The 20,174-nt window shown below is 42.1% G+C and overlaps 1 protein-coding gene across 1 annotated transcript in view; it reads right to left on the bottom strand.

Moving 5' to 3' along the window:
* ADGRD2 (adhesion G protein-coupled receptor D2) overlaps positions 1-20,174 on the bottom strand; it is a 381,627-nt gene that overhangs the window by 257,263 nt on the left and 104,190 nt on the right. Inside the window, exons 11-12 of the mRNA XM_044268542.1 lie at positions 10,965-11,073; positions 8,817-8,875 (exon numbers count right to left, since the gene is read on the bottom strand). Coding sequence (XP_044124477.1) covers positions 8,817-8,875; positions 10,965-11,073 — 168 coding nt within the window. The remainder of the gene's footprint in view (positions 1-8,816; positions 8,876-10,964; positions 11,074-20,174) is intronic.

Here is a 20,174-nt window from a genome sequence, read left to right as displayed (position 1 = left end):
AGACTATGGAAACACTAAAACATGATTTTTTTGGCTTCAAAAATGAAATCATTGTGTAAAACTTAAATAAGTAAAAAAAAAGTATACATATTAGGTATCGCAGCATCCGTAATAACTTGCACTATAAAAATATCACATGACTCAGGTGAATACCGTAAAAAAATAAAAATAAAAAACGGTGTAAAAAAAGCCATTTTTTGTCACCTTACATCACAAAAAGTGTAATAGCAAGCGATCAAAAAGTCACACGCACCCTGCAAAAATCATACCCTACCCAAGTTAATCGCCCAAAAACTAAAAATTATGGCTCTCAGACTATGGAAACACTAAAACATATTTTTTTTTATTTAAAAAAAGAAATCATTGTGTAAAACTTACATAAATAAAAAAAAAGTATACATAAAAAAATCACATGATCTAACCTGTCAGATGAATGTTGTAAATAACAAAAAATAAAAACGGTGCCAAAACAGCTATTTCTTGTTACCTTGCCTCACAAAAAGCGTAATTTAGAGCAACCAAAAATCATATGTACCCTAAACTAGTACCAACAAAACTGCCACCCTATCCCGTAGTTTCTAAAATGGGGTCACTTTTTTGGAGTTTGTACTCTAGGGGTGCATCAGGGGGGCTTCAAGTGGGACATAGTGTAAAAAAAAAACAGTCCAGCAAAACCTGCCTTCCAAAAACCGTATGGCATTCCTTTTCTTCTGCGCCTGCTGTGTGCCCGTACAACAGTTTACAACCACATATGGGGTATTTCTCTAAACTACAGAATCAGGGTCATAAATAATGAGTTTTGTTTGGCTGTTAACCCTTGCTTTGTAACTGGAAAAAAATTATTAAAATGGAAAATCTGCCAAAAAAGTGAAATTTTGAAATTGTATCTCTATTTTCCATTAATTCTTGTGGAAAACCTAAAGGGTTAGCGACATTTGTAAAAGCAGTTTTGAATACCTTGAGGGGTGTAGTTTCTAAAATGGGGTCAGTTTTGGGTGGTTTCTATTATGTAAGCCTCGCAAAGTGACTTCAGACCTGAACTGGTCCCTAAAAATTGGGTTTTTGAAAAGTTCTGAAAAATGTCAAGATTTGCTTCTAAACTTTTAAGCCTTGTAACATCCCCAAAAATTAAAATATCATTCCCAAAATGATCCAAACATGAAGTAGACATATGGGGAATGTAAAGTAATAACTATTTTTTGAGGTATTTCTATGTATTACAGAAATTGAAACTTGGAAATGTGCAATTTTTTTAAAAAAATTTGGTAAATTTGGTGTTTTTTCTTTATAAATAAAAATGATTTTTTTTTTTACTTCATTTTACCAGTATCATGAAGTACAATATGTGACGAAAAAACAATCTCAGAATGGCCTTGATAAGTCAAAGCGTTTTAAAGTTATCAGCACTTAAAGTGACACTGGTCAGATTAGCAAAAAATGGCCAAGTCCTTAAGGTGAAATAGGGCTGAGTCCTTAAGGGGTTAAGGGAACAAAACTCAGTCAGTCGCTATTATTTAAACATCAAACTCTTGTTGCTTGACACAAAAAATATTCCTATCTTTAGAGTTGATACCTATTTTGAGTTGATACTCAATCAGATCTGATTGGACAAAATACCACAATTGATTTTTATCCAGGACAGTCCAGCACTTTTTGTACGCTATTTTTATTTTTTTAATTCTTAATACCAACACTTATCACTTTCGTCTGGGCTATTGACTATCCATTGAATTTTTTAGGTCCATTTTGAACTGCATGACCATAAGACCTATTGATTGCATTGTTTTATTTGATATATGTCCAGCCAATTATTAATCATTTGTTAATTGGAGATTGGAGATACACTATACATCATATTGCCATATCTTCAGATTTTAGATTCTATGTTTACCATTTTATTTTATATAGGGATGTGCTAATATTTTTTATATGAATAAATATTCTTTTACTATCAAATATTTATTTTGATCTTGTCCATACTACACCAGTCAATAGAGTGCCATTCATTTTTGTATATATCATAACACATTGTCAATTATCAGACGGTGGGTATGCCTGGGATAGAGCACCTTATCTGTGATCCTGAATAGGTGAGCCACTGATTTGATTTGTATTCACTCAATGGCGATTTATTGCCAACCCAATCATGCCATAGTCACTGTGTGTCTGTTCCATTTTATAATGCATTGCGGCCGCAGCTTCTACTCACCCTATTGCCCCTACCACAACCCCTACACAGCTATACATCACCTATCCATCAGGTTCCAAACTATACTGCTGCTGCCATGGCTGTCAATGTTATTACTACTACTACCTGTAAACAGCCACACAACTCCAGTCTTGCCTGTCAGGTTCCCCTGAAAACCTCCTGTCCATAAAATTCCATTCTGTACTGCTGCTGCCCCCGCCACAAAAAAAATTGATGATTTTTTTTGGATGCTTGTTCAGAACAAGCCACTGCTTCTTCCACACTAGTATTGTGTGTATAAACAGAAGCATCAACTCCCGTTATGGCATTATTTATTGATCTCTTGTTCAGAACAAGCCACTGATTTTTCCAATACTACCATGTGTGTAAGGAGGCAGGCATCTGCCCCTAATAAGGGACAATTTTGGGAATGTTTATATATATATATTTTTTAAAGCATAACAAAACCGACACTGCAGTGTTTTTTCAAACAGTCATCTCTGGCTGAACTAAAAAGGTGCTCCTATGGCCCTGTGAAAGTTGGTATTTAACCCCCTCTAGTCTCCCACTTTTAGGAAAACTTGTTATCTCTTTTCTTAATTTTTTATGATTTTCTTTCCCTCCCAAAGCTTGGGAACCCAATGACAGCAATAGTAAATGATGTCTGAGTGACACTGATATACATAGCTATGGGTAAACACACGATTGACGACATTAACATACAGCATGTTTAAAAACAAACCGTGCCAACACATGTCTCATTCTTTTTCATATTCCAAAGCTTCCAAAAATTGTTCCTTAGGAGCAGATGATGTTTAAACACACAGTGGCTTGGGGGACCAAGCGTCCATAAATTATGCCTTGACAGGGTCGGAATGCCTTTTAATTGGGAACAGCAGCAGTGCAGTGTGATTGTGGAAAGGGTACGGTACGGATATAGTAGCATGTGGCTGCAATAGTGGCAGCAGCAGGAGCAGTATTGCATGGAACATACAAGGCTGTCTATGGCTAGTAGTGGCAATAGTAGTAGTGATAGTGGCGGTAGATGCTTTGCGTTAATGGCAGTAGGGGATTAACAGTGAAGAGCAGCAGCCATATAGTGCACATTGTCAGAAAGTCAGCAGCATGATGGAGGCAGCAGCAGCCTTATGGAGGATGATGGTCGGCAGGTTGCAGCAGTGGCATGATAGAAGCGACGGCAGCAGCAGCCATACAGAATGTGATAGTTGGAAAGTGGCATAATGCAGGCTGCAGCACCAGTAGCCGTACAGAACATGATGGTAGTTAGGCAGACAGACAACAACAGTGGCAAGATGGGGCACCGCCAGAAAGGTGATGTTTAATTCTCTGAATAAGCCTGTGCTGTGAGAAAATGTTGGTATTAATGAAGTAATCACATACATATGCTGTCTCATGAAATTTAACCAACCCATACCCCCCCACCCAGTGAACAGATGATTGAAGCATTTGTGGCATGATGCAGGCCACAGCATGGAGCCATACACAATGTGATGGTAGATATGCAGACAGACAGCAACAGTGGCAAGATGGGGCACCGCCAGCAACGCCATATGTATTCATCGGAATCAGCCTGAGCTGTGAGAAAATGTCTGAATTGATGCAGTAACCACATACATATGCTGTTTAAAGACATTTAACCCCTCCTCCCCCCCAAAAATTAAGAAATTAAATAATAACTATGTGCAAACTGAATACACGTAAATTGACTATTGAGGCTTGACGCTCAATTTTAACTAATATACACCGGTAGATTTCCTGCCACACCTTGGGTATTGCAGCAGTAATAAAGTGTAACAGCGGCTGCTGTGCGCCTCTGTTCCCCTGCTTATCGCCGCGGTCCCGGGCGCCGTGTTCAGCGGTGATCTGCTGCCAGTGCTTCCCATTCACCGCTGCAGTCTTGGGCCCTATCTGTGTAGGTACTGTTGTTCTGGGATCCGCTCCACAGTTCCTTTCAGCCCTGGCCACAGCATATTTGCTGCTTGTTCCCCGCAACACTTCCTTAAGGGCTAACACGCGTCACTTCCTGTGCTTTATGGGTTGGATCATGTGACCTCGCTGACCAATCCTAGTCCTCCTTCACATATATAAGTGGCTCAGCCCTCTTGCCAAATGCCTTAGCCTTAAGGTCCTTGTGTCCTGCTAAGGTTGCTGTTATCTCTGCTTGTGTTCCTGTGTACCTGACTCGTGCTTGTGTTCCTGGACTCCGCTACCTGTTTGATTCCTACCTGTTTGCCTTGACTCTCCTGTTGCCGACCCGGATTGCCTGACCTGTACCTGTGCTACCTGTCCTGACCTATTGCCTATTTGACTTCACCTCTGCCTCATCCTTCGGTCCTGCACTGTTACTCCTGGTTATGACTTGGCCTGCTGACTACATCTGTACTTCTGGTACCTTGCTCAGGTACCTCCTCTTTTGCCTGGACCAGCTGCCTCGTGTGCCAATCCTCCTCAAGAGGTAGCGACCTGGTGTTCCCTTTGGGAAAGTCTATCCCCACCATCAGTGGTACTGTTATGATCGAGGGGTTCACTTAGACAATCCTTTAGAGGAGGACATAATGTATATATGCTGCTTAATTAAATTGAACCCACCCAAAAAAAAAAAAAATTGGACCATGTGGAAACTAAATATACGTAAATGGATGATTGAGGATTGACGCTCAATTTCACCCAATACACACAGGTAGATTGCTGCCACACCTTGTGTATTGCTGCAGTAATCATGTATATATACAGCTTAATTCAATTGAACCTCCCAAAGCAAATGTAAATTGTGACCGTGCGGAAACTGAATATACATAAATGGACGATTGAGGCTTGACGCTCAGTTTCACCTTAATACACACAGGTAGACTGCTGCCACACATTGGGTATTGCTGCAGCAATCACATATATATGCAGATTAATTAAATTGAACCACCCGAAAAAAAGGATTTCTGTGAAAATGGGGGAGAAATGAAAGTATTTGCTTGAAAGTAACTGTGTTTGAGGTCTACACTGCAGCAGCTGCAGTTCTGCTAAGAGGCACAGCGGCCACAGCTCATCACTCCTTCCTCCCTAGCTGACAGCTTTTCTGCCTCTCTATTCTACATACAATTCCTCTTTGTAATCCTAGCCTTTCCCTTCACTGTTCCTGGCAATAAGCTTGATTGATTTCTGACTGGCCTTGATTGTTTTTCACTTTCCCTAAGTCCCTAAGATCGTTTTCCTGGCAGACCCTGGAACACCTAACCACCCTTATTCACAGTCCAGTACAGATTGGCGTTCTGCTGGTTTTGCTCGGCACTTTCCTGCCTGCTGCAGCACCAATTAGCTCATGCAGGCTGTCTGTCAGCCTGGGAACCAATTAGGGCAAGCCATCCCCAGTTCCTCTCAGGGTCATATGAGAAACCTTATTCTTCCTACCTAGTGCTTTTTTCCCCACCAACATGTGCACTAAAATTAGTACACCCCTCACATTTTTGTAAATATTTTATTATATCTTTTCAGAGGACAACATTGCAGATATGACACTTTGATACAACGTAAAGTAGTCAGTGTACAGCTTGTATAACAGTGTAATTGGATCACTTTCAACATGGGTAGATTAGATTCAGATTCGAACTTTCTGACCAATTCATTACAATTGGCTCTGAAAAAAATAATCTAGAAATTCGCTCATCTCCCATTCTGTCTGCCCCCTAGTGCCTTGTCGCTATTATATTTTATGCAATATATTATTATGTACACACAAACACATAAACATACACATATAGATAATATAGATAGGTAGTTAGATAGACAGATTGCTGCAGTTGTATGTAGACTTTAATGTCTAAAGAAAAATGTTACTTGTTTGGTATTTGCGTAGTTTTTTTAATGTTGCTTTTATACAAAGTTATGTGCTATGTGTTTTGTGTATGACACTGAAAGGCCTCATATTTATAAACTGACAAACACTGAAAAGAAGGCTGGTAACATAGCGTACTGTTCTATAACCTATTGCTGTTTTAGCATCACATAGGTTATTTGTGCAGAAGATGGGGACTAAGGCTACTTTCACACTAGCGTTTTAGTTTTCTGGTATTGAGATCCATCATAGGGGCTCAATACCAGATAAAAACGCTTCAGTTTTGTCCCCATTTATTGTCAATGGGGACAAAACTGAACTGAACAGAACGGAGTGCTCCCAAAATGCATTCCCATATGGGAGAGCAAACTGCAACATGTTGTAGTTTGCTTTCCGTCCTGTGATGCGGAGCAAGACGACATGATCCTCAATGCAAGTCAATGAGGACGGATCCGTTTTCTCTGCCATAATCTGCCACAATAGAAAACTTCTCCGTCCTCCATTTGCTTTTAATGGAGTTTAAGATGGATCCGTCTTGGCAGAGGAAAAAAAAGCAGTCTGGTATGAGAGCTGCATTTATACAAGCAGGCAAATAATGCAAGTTTGTGAGCGTTCACGTGTTTGATTTCCAGTGTGTGTTTGTATTAAGTGTGTGACTTTAGATTACGTGACGTGAGATTCAGGGACTTTAGGAGGGGACTACAGTAAGTTAGGTGCTTATCACTGCACCATATTGTATTTCATCTCTTTTCTTGCATAATCCCCATTAGTATGTGTTCCATTATTGACAGCGCAGTCCAGTGCACATCTTGTCTAATGTATGCAGTCCTAGAACAGCCATTTGAGGGTGCATATCTTTGTTCAAAAAGTAAGCAAATTGCCAGTTTGGAATCGCACAGCGAGTATCTAACCGCGCGAGTTTCAACACTAAAGCGCTGACGATTTGGAAAAGAGTTTGCTGCTCACTGAGCAAGCACTCTGTGGGGTAGATGTGGAGGAGGGTGGTAGCGAGGAGGCTGAGGAAAGTGAGGTAGCTAGCTGGGTAACAGTTAGAAAGCGGGGTAGAGGGAAGAGTGCCAGGGAGGCTAGCCCTGATCTGACACACCCCAACAGGTTTGCAAGTTTGGCGGATGAGGAGGATGTCAGTTCAGGAACAGCACTGCCGCAGCCGGACACTTCCTCTGCCAGTCAGGGGAATGTAAGCTCCGGTAAGAAGGGGACCAGGAGAGCAGGGCAGGCCAGACAGGTGCTGGTAGTGGGAGACTCCATTATTAGGGGAACAGATATGGCAATCTGTCACAAAGACCTGGATCGTCTAACAGAGTGTTGTCTTCCTGTCGCTCGAGTTTGACACATCGCGGATCGGGTTGACAGATTACTGGGAGGGGCTGGAGAAGATATAGCAGGTCATGGTCCATATCGGAACCAATGAGAAAGTTAGAGGTAGGTGGAGCGTCCTTAAAAAATATTTTAGGGATTTAGGTCAAAAGCTTAAGGCAAGGACCTCAAAGGTAGTGTTTTCCGAAATACTGCCGGTACCACGAGCCACACAAGAAAGGCAGCGGGAGATTAGGGAGGTTAACAAGTGGCTCAAGAACTGGATGGACAAATGTCTTTTTTGGGCCTTATATACTATGTTATTATGTTACTATGTTACTATAATACAACCTGATCCGTTCATAATGGATGCAGATGGTTGTATTATCAGTAACGGAAGCGTTTTTGCTGAACCCTGCCGGATTCAGAAAAACGCTAGTGTGAAAGTAGCATAAGAGGAGTGAGGAAACTCTGCCATCTACTGGCCGCATTACGAAATGTTGCCAACCTTTGCAATCTTATTTACAAACCGGATTCCAAAAAAGTTGGGACACTATACAAATCGTGAATAAAAACTGAATGCAATGATGTGGAGGTGCCAACTTCTAATATTTTATTCAGAATAGAACATAAATCACGGAACAAAAGTTTAAACTGAGAAAATGTACCATTTTAAGGGAAAAATATGTTGAATCAGAATTTCATGGTGTCAACAAATCCCCCAAAAGTTGGAACAAGGCCATTTTCACCACTGTGTGGCATCTCCCCTTCTTCTTACAACACTCAACAGACGTCTGGGGACCGAGGAGACCAGTTTCTCAAGTTTAGAAATAGGAATGCTCTCCCATTCTTGTCTAATACAGGCCTCTAACTGTTCAATCGTCTTGGGCCTTCTTTGTTGCACCTTCCTCTTTATGATGCGCCAAATGTTCTCAATAGGTGAAAGATCTGGACTGCAGACTGGCCATTTCAGTACCTGGATCCTTCTACGCAGCCATTATGTTGTGATTGATGCAGAATGTGGTCTGGCATTATCTTGTTGAAAAATGCAGGGTCTTCCCTGAAAGCTCTTTTTATACCCAATCATGTTGCCAATTGACCTAATTAGTGTTAATTGGTCTTCCAGCTCTTCGTTATCCTCAAATTTACTTTTTCCAGCCTCTTATTGCTACTTGTCCCAACTTTTTGGGGATTTGTTGACACCGTGAAATTTTGAATCAATGTATTTTTCCTTTAAAATGATACATTTACTCGGATTAAACGTTTGATCTGTCATCTACGTTCTATTACAAATAAAATATTGACATTTGCCATCTCCACAGCATTGCATTCACTTTTTATTCAAGATTTGTATAGTGTCCCAACTTTTTTGAAATCCGGTTTGTAATTTAATATGATCAACACACACATACAGTATAAACCCTTTCTATTTTAGCAGTAACATGTAACAGTTAAAACACTTACCCAAGGCTGAAATCCCAAAAAACACAGACAGGGCTGGTGCCAAGCTTGTTTATTCCATCCTATTAAACATGGCAATAATTAGTCAATGTAACATTGAATTTAAAAAAGTCATAGGAAATGCAATGTATACAGATAGACAAGCAATATGCCTATGCATTGCATAAATCTTGGTAACCAGGGGCCCAGTAGGTGACGAGGCCCAATGCCCTAAAGGCAACTTCTTACTGTATTGGATGTCATATAAAAGATGGAACTAATGAATTTCATGGCTCATAATTATTGATAGATTTTGAGAACGATGAGGGTTGATTTACGATGAGCAATTAGGGAGCAGAGGTTAATATACTATTAATTGCACAGGGGCTTTCTGCTACCTGTGTCTACCCCTGGTGGTAACATGGAAAAATCCTTCCGTTTTTCTCAGGCAATTTTGATCTGTAATGAATGTCTTAATATGCATTATAATTTTGAAGCATACTGTGTTATTACTGAGTTCCAATCAGGCACATACAGGATTTTAAGAAGACGAGTGTCATGTAACCAGATGCCCAAGTGGCCGACTCACGTAACATGGAGATGGTAAGCATAAGCATATTAACAACTTTGTTCCACAGGCAAGATATGATTAGTAAAGGTGTGTAGAGCCCCTTAGTGCCTGGAAAAGCCCCTTAAGACCACCCCAAACAGCAACAGAAATGTGTCACTTAATGGCTTTGTACCATGAATTTCACCCAGGGGTTTATGACATGGATTTCCATGGTTGAGCACCCACATACCAGGTCACCGTGCTGAATGTCAAGCAATGGCTGGAATGGTGTAAAGCCCATCATCACTGGACTCTCGAGTAGTGAAAATTAGTGATGAGCGGCAAGGGCAATATTCAAATTCGCAATTTTTCGCGAATATTTGGGAGAAAATTTGTCATAAATTCGAGAATTTGCCATTATGTTCTTGATTGTGAAAATCAGCAATGTAATATGCAAACCGCGGATCCGCAAACCGATGGCATCCGTGTGCGTTCTGCAATTTGTGGAACGGCACAGACAGCCTTTAATATAACTGCCTATTCTTATCCGCAAAGCGCGGACAAGAATAAGACAGGTTATATATTTTTGGCGGACCACGGAAAGGAGCAACGGATGCGGACAGCACACGGAGTGCTGTCCGCATCTTTTGCGGCCCCATTGAAGTGAATGGGTCAGGATCTGAGCCGCCAAAACTGCGGCTCGGATGCGGACGAAAACAACGGCCGTGTGCATGAGGCCTATGTCTGTAGCATGTATGTATGGACAGCAGAACCTATCAGCTACACTATATCACTATCTAACCTACACTGACTATCCCTCACTAACTATCTGTAGTATATATATAAAGTAACTAACTAACTAACTATCTAATGTAATGACACAGGAAAGCACAGAGCCCAGCAATAACACTGCTGTCTCTCTCAGAACTGCTAAATACTGCATACAAGGGCTGCTGGGGAGGCTCTTATATAGTAAGGGGGAGGCAACTTTCCTATTGGTTGCTAGGGATGTTGCTAAGCTGAAAGACATTGCAGCCTTCTCATTGGCCCACAAGCAAGAAGAAGGGAGGGATCATGGGTTCAGATGAAAAAATATCTAGTATATTCGCGAATACGAATATATAGCACCATATTCAAAATGTTTGCGAATTCTCGAAGTGGAGATATTCACGATTAAAATTCGCGATTCGAATATTCGCACCCAACACTAGTGAAAATGTGTCCTCTAGAATGACGAATCAGGTTTCACTCTCTGATGGTCTGATGGATGAATCTGGGTATAAAGAGAATGCTACCTACACAAATTCATTAAATTGAACTCTGTTTTCTGAGCCAGATCTTCTTAGTTAACATACATACCTGACCCCACAAACTGAACAGAAATGTCCACAGACACACAGCATAAGTGTTGTGGAACACTTTTTCATAACAGTAGAGAATGTCATAGCCGAGAAAGGGGCACAACTCTACATCAGCATGCATGATTTTGTAATAGGATTCCCACCATATACGTGTGATGGTCAGGTGTCCTACATACTTTGGGTCATCTAGTGCATGGACCACTGTATGTACATTATTATAGACATGTGTATGCCATAAAGTGTTTGACTTCTAATACTCACACGTATCTCATTGTGCCACAAATAGTACTGAACAGACGTGCTTATTTCTTTGCCCCCGGCTAAAACTGTTGACGATATAACAGAGGATCCAAGGTAAGTGCCCGCATGCCTAGAGCAAAACAAGAGAACAAATCATAAAAATTGTAGATACATACAGGATGGACAATTCTTTAAACTTGGCCATTGACAATGATCTGTCATCTAAGATGGTCCCAGGCAGGACAGAGGACAACTATTTAGTAGTCATGTAAGTAAGGTCACCTACGTAACACGACTGGCTAAATAGTACTTACAGGGACTTTAAAATAAATCTGTCAGAAGGAAACTCACTGATAAACTAGGCACAACGCCATGTTGGCCTAGTTCAGCTGAATGTAATAACATAATGTGTAATAGCACATTTAATACATATTTAAATGAGCAGGTAAGTGCAACAAGGGCAGGCCCAAGCCCCTCTGTGCACCCCTGCTCCTCCTGTTTCCTCTGACAGCCCCTCCTTCTTGATTGACTGGACCAGGCGAGTTGGCTATGCAGGAACATCACCCTGTCCATCAAGAAGGTCCTGAATGCTAAATTACATGTCCATACTCACTCCTGTTCAACCACTGCGCACCCAAAAACTGGTGATGGAATACATTGTAAGGACTTCTGAGCATGCACATATAATGAAGAGGACTCTTGAGTGTGCACTCAGAAGTCCTCTCGATGTATTTCAGTACCAGTTTGTGGGTACATAGCAGAGGAATGGGGGTGACAATGGACATGTAACTATTTAGTATACAACTGTCCTTATATACTGTAGAACAGCATCCCCCTGCCTCATAGCATTGACAATAGCGGGCACTTACTGCTCGCTGATATGTATGACCCGGCGGTTGGTTAGTTATTCAGCGCACCGGGAATGCAGCAGAAGAACTTAGTGCTGACAGCACTGGCCATCAGTGAGAAATAGCAAGAAAGATAAATATATATATTTAGGGTATATCTATTAATATACTGTACACTATGTGAGGGAGCAGCGAGGGCAGCAGCTCCAGGCCCAGCGCGTCTTCCTAGTCAGTACTGCCCTGTACTGTATCAGAAAGACGGACATGCCTCAGTTACGCTCATTTAAGAGAGCGATGCTAAGGAACATTTCTGGACAAATTTTCTAGTATAAATGTACGATTTTTCTAAATAAACTAAGATTATAAAAATATTCACTATCTCTGTTCCTACACATGAGCAGCTATAACATCCTATGAGGATATTCCTCCTGTTAAATACCTAATAACATATAGTATTTAAAAATGGGCTTTTCTTTGACACGCCAGGTATATTTTTCTGCATCAACTGCTTGTTTAGCCCTTTCCTGCCCCATAAGGTACTATGCCTCTTATAATAAGAGCATCCTTAACAGCAACTGCCAGCTGTAACTAAAAAGCCATTAATGGTAATAACTGAGATCCCAGCCACTTAAATGGGTTGTATAACTTCAACAAGTGGCATTTATCATGTACAGAAAATTAATACAAGGCACTTACTAATGTATTCTTAGTATCCATATTGCTTCCTTTGCTGACTTGATTCATTTTTCGATCACATTATACACTACTCGTTGCCATGGTTACGACCACCCGGCAATCCATCAGTGGTGGTTGTGCATGCACACTATAGGAAAAAACACCAGTCTATGTGTGCTCCCACAGTCCCAGGGTCACGCCCTGCCCTGTGAGGGATCTAAGAAGATCTGTCAGACTTGCTGCACAGAATCTAACTCGACAGATTGATTTGTTGTGGCTTTGGGCAGGATCCCACCCCCTTACAGGTTCTGCTCATTAGTTTGTTAGTGATGCTATTTATTCCTGCCTCTCACTATAGCCCTTGTGGTTTATATTTTCTCCTGGAGTTCTCTGCTGGTGTTTTGTGGATCTCCTGCTCCCAGTTCATCTTCAGTTAAGTCCTCCTTCCTTCCCATCTGTTGTTTATACTCGCTAGGCCTTAGGTAGACACAGGTTCCTTCATCTTGTGCAAGGAACCGGTTGTCTTTTCGCCTGCTCCCTAGCTGAGGGTTTGTATCAGTTGCAGCAGGGCTTAGGTTCGAGTGCATGAACACTTCTACCATCAAGATTTGTTTAGGTTGATAGCAGTCAGGGAAAGGCTCAGGGATTGTCAGGAGGTGACCTTTCCCTGTTCCCTAGCTGTGGGGCCTAGCCTGCTGTTTTGTTTAATTTTGTTGTGTTTGGTTTACTTCCCTTCTCTCACCCTCCGTGACATTATAAACCGCCCATACCGTAATTTTATTTTTCCCTTGCTCCGTGCAAAATGGAAGCTGTTGATACTCTGGTTGATCTCATGCAGGAATTATCTTAGGAGGTAGCAGACCTGTAATTCAGTTGCACTGTGTCAGAGATTTCTGGCGTCTGGCGCCGCTGGTGGGAACCAGGTCAGCCTTGAACCAAAGGTCGCTCTCCCAGATAGGTTTTCGGGGGAAGTGATAACTTTGTTCGGTTCAGAGAGTCCTGTAAATTATATTCTCAGTCTGCGTCCGATTTCATCTGGAGACGAAAATCAAAGAGTGGGGATTATCATTTCTCTGCTATAAGGTGATGCTCAGTCCTGGGCTTTTTCTCTGCCGATCAGGTTTGCTGTCCCGCCAATCGGTGGACGAGTTTTTCAGAGCCCTGGGCCTGATTTATGATGACCCGGACCAGGTCTCTCTGGCCGAATCTAAGCTGCGTAGCTTGTGTCAGGGAGAACATACTGCTGAGTCATATTATGCTGAATTTATAAAATGGGTGACTGACTTGGAGTGGAATGGCCCTGCACTCCGTAGTCATGTTCTGTCAGGGGCTGTCTGAGAAACTAAAAGACGCCCTTGCGTTTCATGAAAATCCCGATTCGTTGGAGGCGGCCATGGCTGCCGTAAGGATTGATAGATGTCTGAGGGAGAGGTGCAAGGTTTCCCTCAGGCAGGAGGCACTGTCATTTGGGGAATCTGTCCCTCCTGTCCCTCAGTGTACAGTGACACTTCAACCTGGGACTGGAGAGGAACCTATGCAATTAGGTCAGGTCTCTTCTTGCCTTGGTAATAGGAACTCTAAAATGCAGAGAAGACTGTTTTATTTCTGTGGTAAAGAAGGACATTTTGTTAATGTGTGTCCTTTTATTAAGCCTCAAAGTGGTAACAAAAAGAAAAAGGAGGGTTTAAAAAGAAAAAAAAAAAAAAACATGTTCCCTTACTCTTTGTAGCATGAATGAAAAGTCAGAACAGGTATATTTGTATTCTACCTGCAGTGCCCAATTCCTCCTGCCTGCCATGGTGGTGCTAGACTCTGAAAATGATTGAATTAGAAGTATTTGTTAATCTTGTTGATTATCAATTTCTTCATAGTCATGGTCTTAGAACTAGTGCATTAAGCAGAGATATCAGTGTTTGCTATAGATTCCGCTACTCTCTCGCAAAAAAGTCTAACTCCTATTGTGCAGGATATTTATTTGAGGGTGGGTGATTCTCATGTTGAATCCATTTCTTGTTTTGTTCTTAAAGGTTTGCCTGCTCCGCTGGTTCTGGGTTTACCATGGTTGACCAAACATAATCTGACCATTTACTGGCAAACTAGACAAATCAGTAATTGGAGTGAATTTTGTATGGACAACTGTCTCGGCGTATCTATTTCTGGGGTATTCTCTAAGGTGTTACCTCCGTTTCTTTCTGATTTTTCGGGTGTATTCTCGGAGGGTGGAGATCAGGAGTTGCCCCCCCACCGAGAGTATGATTGTCCGATCAATCTTATTCCCGGAGTAAAATTGTCAAAATCTTGGTTATATAATCTTTCCCAATCCGAAAGAGTAGCTATGCGGGAGTATATTGCAGAGAGTTTGACAAAAGGACATATTAGACCATTTAAATCACCTATGACAGTGGGCTTCTTTTTTGTAAAAAAAAAGACGGGTCCCTCAGACCGTGGCTAGATTTCCGGGAATTTAATCTCATTACCGCCCGTGACCCTTATCCCCTTCCCTTGATTCCAGATCTATTTGATCAGATTGTCGTGCCAAGGTCTTTTCTAAGTTGGATTTAAGAGGAGCTTATAATCTGATAAGATTCAATAAAGGGGATGAATGGAAGACTGCCTTCAATACACCTGAGGGTCACTTCGAAAACCTGGTTATGCACTTTGGCTTAACTAATGCCCCGGCAGTCTTCGAGCACTTTATCAATTACAATTTTCATCATTTGGTGGGGAGGTTTAGCATTGTTTACCTCGATGACATACTGATTTACTCACTCGATTGGGTCCTTCAGGAGAATAAATTGTATGCTAAGTTGGAAAAATGCATGTTTGATGTTCAGGAACTGCAGTTTCTGGGTTACTTACCTTCTGCTTCCGGTTTTCGCATGGATCCCCAAAAGGTCCGTGCGGTACTAGAATGGGACCTGCTGAAGAATCGGAAAGCTCTGATGCGGTTTTTAGGATTTACTAATTACTACAGTAAGTTTATCCTGAATTATTCCACTATTGTCAAACCTTTAACCGATATGACTAGGAAGGGCGCTGACTTCTCTGTCTGGACGGAAAAGACATTACAGGCTTTTTCTGCAATTAAGGAATGTTTTGCTTCCACTCCCATTCTGATGCAACCCGATGTGTCTCAACCCTTTATTGTGGAGGTTGACGCGTCAGAAGTGGGAGTCGGAGCAGTTTTGTCGCAGGGTCCCTCTCCTAGCAAATGGTGTCCATGTGCTTTTTCTCTAAGAAACTCTCTGCTGCCCCAAAAAATTATGATGTTGGGAATAGAGAGTTGTTGGCCATCAAATTGGCCTTTGAGGAACGGCGTCATTGGCTAGAAGGAGCGATTCATCCAATTACGGTAATTACTGACCATAAGAATCTGGCTTACCTGCAATTAGCAAAGCGTCTGAACCCTAAGCAGGCCAGATGGTCATTGTTCTTTGACAGGTTTAATTTTGTGGTCACTTATCGTCCATGGGATCTAAAATGTAAAAGCGTATGCTTTGTCACGTAGCTTTCCTGGGAAGAGGGGAAATTCGGAGGATCCTGCTCCGATTTTGGCTTATGGGGTGGTGGTATCCGCTTTTTATTCCCGAGCTGGAGGCGGTAGTGTTGGGGGTTCAAGGTGAGGCACCTGATTCCTGTCCTCCAGGGAAGTTGTTTGTTCCTTTAGAACTGCAACACAAGTTGTTCAAGGAACATCATGATACTGTCCTTGCAGGACACCCTGGGAGTAGATCCATGGTGGATCTTGTTTCCCGGAGATTCTGGTGGCCAGGTTTGCATACATCTGTTGAGGGCTATGTAGCAGCTTTTGAGACCTGTGCACGTGCTAAGGTAGCTTACACTTGGCCATCAGGATCTCTTCTTCCGTTGTCCATTCCATCTCGTCCTTGGAAGCATTTGTCCATGGACTTCATCACTGATTTACGGTACCAAGTTCCTCTGGAAAACTGACCGCTTCAGTAAGATGGCTCACTTTGTACCCTTATCAGGTTTGCCCAATGCTAAAACTCTTGCTCAGGTGTTTATTGATAACATTGTGAAATTACACGGCATCCACTCTGATGTGGTGTCTGTGGGGACGCAATTTGTTTCCAGGTTTTGGAAGGTGTTTTGTACTCGTCTGGGTATTTAGTTGTCTTTCTCTTCGGCTTTCCATCCTCAGTAGAATGGACAAACTGAGCTCACTAACCAGAACCTGGAGACTTATTTCATGTATTTTGTCACTGAGAATCAGGAAGAATGGTCCTCGTTTTTGTCCTTGGCTGAGTTTGCCTTGAATAACCATAGACAGGAGTCAACTGATAAGTCACCATTTTTTTGGCGCATATGGTTTTCACCCTCAGTTTGATACTTTTTCTGGGACTAAATCTTCTGGTATACCTGAAGAGGAGAGATTATCTTCTTTGTTGACTTCTATCTGATAAGATTCAGGTTAATTTGAAAAAGATGGGTGAAAGATATAAACGGATGGCTGACAAGAGACGTATGACTGGTCCAGACCTGTGTATGGGTGATTTGGTGTGGTTGTCCACTAAGTTGAAAGTACCCTCTTGGAAGTTTGGCCCAATATTTATTGGTCCTTACAAAATCTCAACCATTATTAATCAGGTGGCGTTTCGTCTGGAACTTCCGCAGGCCTGGAAGATCCATAATGTGTTTCACAGGTCCTTGTTGAAAAAGTATGTTGAACCTGCTGAACCATCTACTTTGCCTCCTCCTCCTGTCTTAGTAGATGGTAATCTGGAGTTTTAGATCATGTGTTCTTCGGGGTTCCCTTCAGTACATGGTGGATATGGAGCTACTCTCACAGAGGATAGATCATCAGTTTAAACAAAGTGCAGAACCCCTTTAAGGCTGTAATGTAACAAAACACGAAAAAAAGTCAAGGGGAGTGAATACTTTTGCAAGGCACTGTAGGTGCCATGTCGCATAAAAAAAATTCCTAAGGTCCCCAGAAATAAAAACCCCAAGAAGTGACCCCATTTTGGAAAGAGCACCACTGTAAGAACATTTTAAGGGGTGGAAAGGGTACTTTTGGCCTAACAGCTGTCTCACAGGAAAGAATATGTATTGGTTGTTAGACAGTGTATATGCAAGCGAGGTGGACTAAATCAGAGATGTAAAGTGGAAATATTACAGGGAGCATAAAGGATGAAATTAAATTAATACTCCATGGATGAGTGGTAAATTTAAAAACACTCCTGCATGCATAGGCCAGGTTTTTCAAGGGCAGGTTTCGCAGTGGTAAACGGTGTCTTTCCTTATCCCCCCTTTGGAGCACATCCTGCATCTTTTTTAGGTCCTTCCCTTCCTCGGGGAACTTGACCTGGAAAATGTTGCCCTGGTACAACATGGGCACCATGACTTCCAGAAGTACTGGGACCCTCCCTGGCCTGGGTTTGAAAAATTAGGGCGTTGATAACCACCTCTTGGAACTGAAGGAAAGTTCCTCTGTGGCCTGCAGACTGAACTAGCACGTATGCATTGCACATTGCCATCTGTACAATGTGTACGGCCAGCTTCTTGTACCACACTTTCGTTTTTAGTGTGGCACTGTAGGACTTCTGAAGTTGATCTAAAAGATCCACCCCTCCTATGTGCCTGTTGTAGTCTAGGATACAAACTGGTTTGGGGACAGTGATAGTGGTACCTCGCACATGAGCAGGGGAGCTGGTGTTAGTGTGAATCGTGGTCAGTACAAGGACGTGTGCTCACGGAGGAGAGCCCTACTTTCACCCATTCTCAATGGTTGCCCTACCAGGGATTTAGGGAGGCCTCTCTAATTTTTGCGCACTGTGCCGCAAGCCATAGTACCTCTGGCAGTTAGGGACATAAATCAGGGTATACTGGTATAATAGTTATCCACATAAAGGTGGTAATCCTTATCCAGCAGTGGGCGCAGTAAGTCCCACACAATCTTACCACTAACTCCTAGGACAGGGGGGCATTATGGGGGTTCTATCCTGAAATCTTTCCCATCAGAAATGCGGAACTTGTGGGTGTACTCGGAGCTAGTCTCACAAAGTTTGTACATTTTTATGCCTATACCTTGCCTGTTTGCTAGGCAGGTACTGGTGGAATCTAATCCTCCCTTTGAACAGTAATAGAGAGTCATCTACACATAGACATATTATATATACACACACAGGTGAAACTCAAAAAATTAGAATATTGTGCAAAAGTCCATTTATTTCAGTAATGCAAATTAAAAGGAATTGCATTAATGCAGCTTACAGATCCTGTGTGCGTGCAAAAACTGTAGTGTAGTATAAAATTCACTACAGTGTTAAAGTGAACACTGGCTAAAATTTTTTTTTACTTATATGGACACTGAACAAAAATATAAACGCAACACTTTGGTTTTGCTCCCATTTTGCATGAGCTGAACTCAAAGATCTGAAACATTTTCTACATACACAAAAGACCCATTACTCTCAAATATTGTTCACAAATCTGTCTAAATCTGTGTTAGTGAGCACTTCTCCTTTGCCAAGATAATCCATCCCACCTCACAGGTGTGGCATATGAAGGTGTTGATTAAACAGCATGAATATTGCACAGGTGTGCCTTCAGCTCCTGCAACACTAATATATATATATATATATATATATATATATATTTAACCCTAACTAAAATTTCTTCTTGTTGAAAAAAATCGCAAGGACCAAATGACGTCCTTAAAAAAAGGACGGGAGGAGGAAGGGGGGTGACAAGGGACAGGGACGGAGGGTGGTTTAGGGATCTGGAACAGCTGCAAATGAAAAATAAATAAAATCAGTGCAGCAATTCTAGATGTTCTTCTTCTTTTCTTCTTTCAGCAGCAAAGGGTTAAAATCTCAGTGGTACTGCACCACAAGTCCCAGCAAGCCACAAGCAGCACAGAAAGGCACAGAGTTGTTCCAGGCAATCGCAGAGCTGGCAGGGGACCCAAAACACCAGTATCCCCTGCCTCACCTTGGAGGTGACCGGTGCTGACCAGTTCAGCACCGGCCACCCCCCTCTGACCCGCCCCGATGCCTGTGATAGCTTCCTGTGCTGTGATGTGCCGGTCTTCATTGATTGGCCAATCTCAGCGCCTGGAGCTGCAGGGGGGGCGGTGCAGAACCATGCTACCCTTACCCATCATGGCTGCCTGCCGGTAAGAGCGACCATGGTGCTGCAATTCCCCCTGATCTTCACCCAGAGCCCTGCAGTACATGTACAGCGCGGGTCCTTAAGGGGTTAAAGGGGTCATCTCACTTCAGCAAATAGCATTTATCATGTACAGAAAGTAAATACAAGGCTCTTACTAATGTATTTGTTATTGTCCATTATTTGTCTCCTTTGCCAGCTTGGCCGATTTTATTTTTTTTCTTCTTTCCTCGCATTACACACAGTTTGTATCCTGGAGTTATGCCAGCGCCTATTCCTGCCTATAGTGTGCAGGCACGACCACCGGTGCTGGATTGCAGGGTGGTTGTAACCATGAAAACAAGTAGGGTATAATGTGATGGAAAAATGAATCCAGTCAGCAAAGGAGGCAATATGGACAATCACAATACATCAGTAAGTGCCTTGTATTAAATTTATTTTCATGATAAATGCCATTAGCAGAAGTGACACATCTGTAAGGCTGTTCTAAATGTACATACAAGTTACATCTAACCTGTCACCATTTACATATATCAACGTCAGCTGTTTTGCAGCTGTTCCAGATCCCTAAAGCACC

Source organism: Bufo gargarizans, chromosome 9 (assembly GCF_014858855.1).
Source record: "Bufo gargarizans isolate SCDJY-AF-19 chromosome 9, ASM1485885v1, whole genome shotgun sequence".
NCBI classification, from domain to species: Eukaryota; Metazoa; Chordata; class Amphibia; order Anura; family Bufonidae; genus Bufo; species Bufo gargarizans.
The sequence above is the reverse complement of the archived record's forward strand: the minus strand, read 5'-3'. Positions and strand labels throughout refer to the sequence as shown.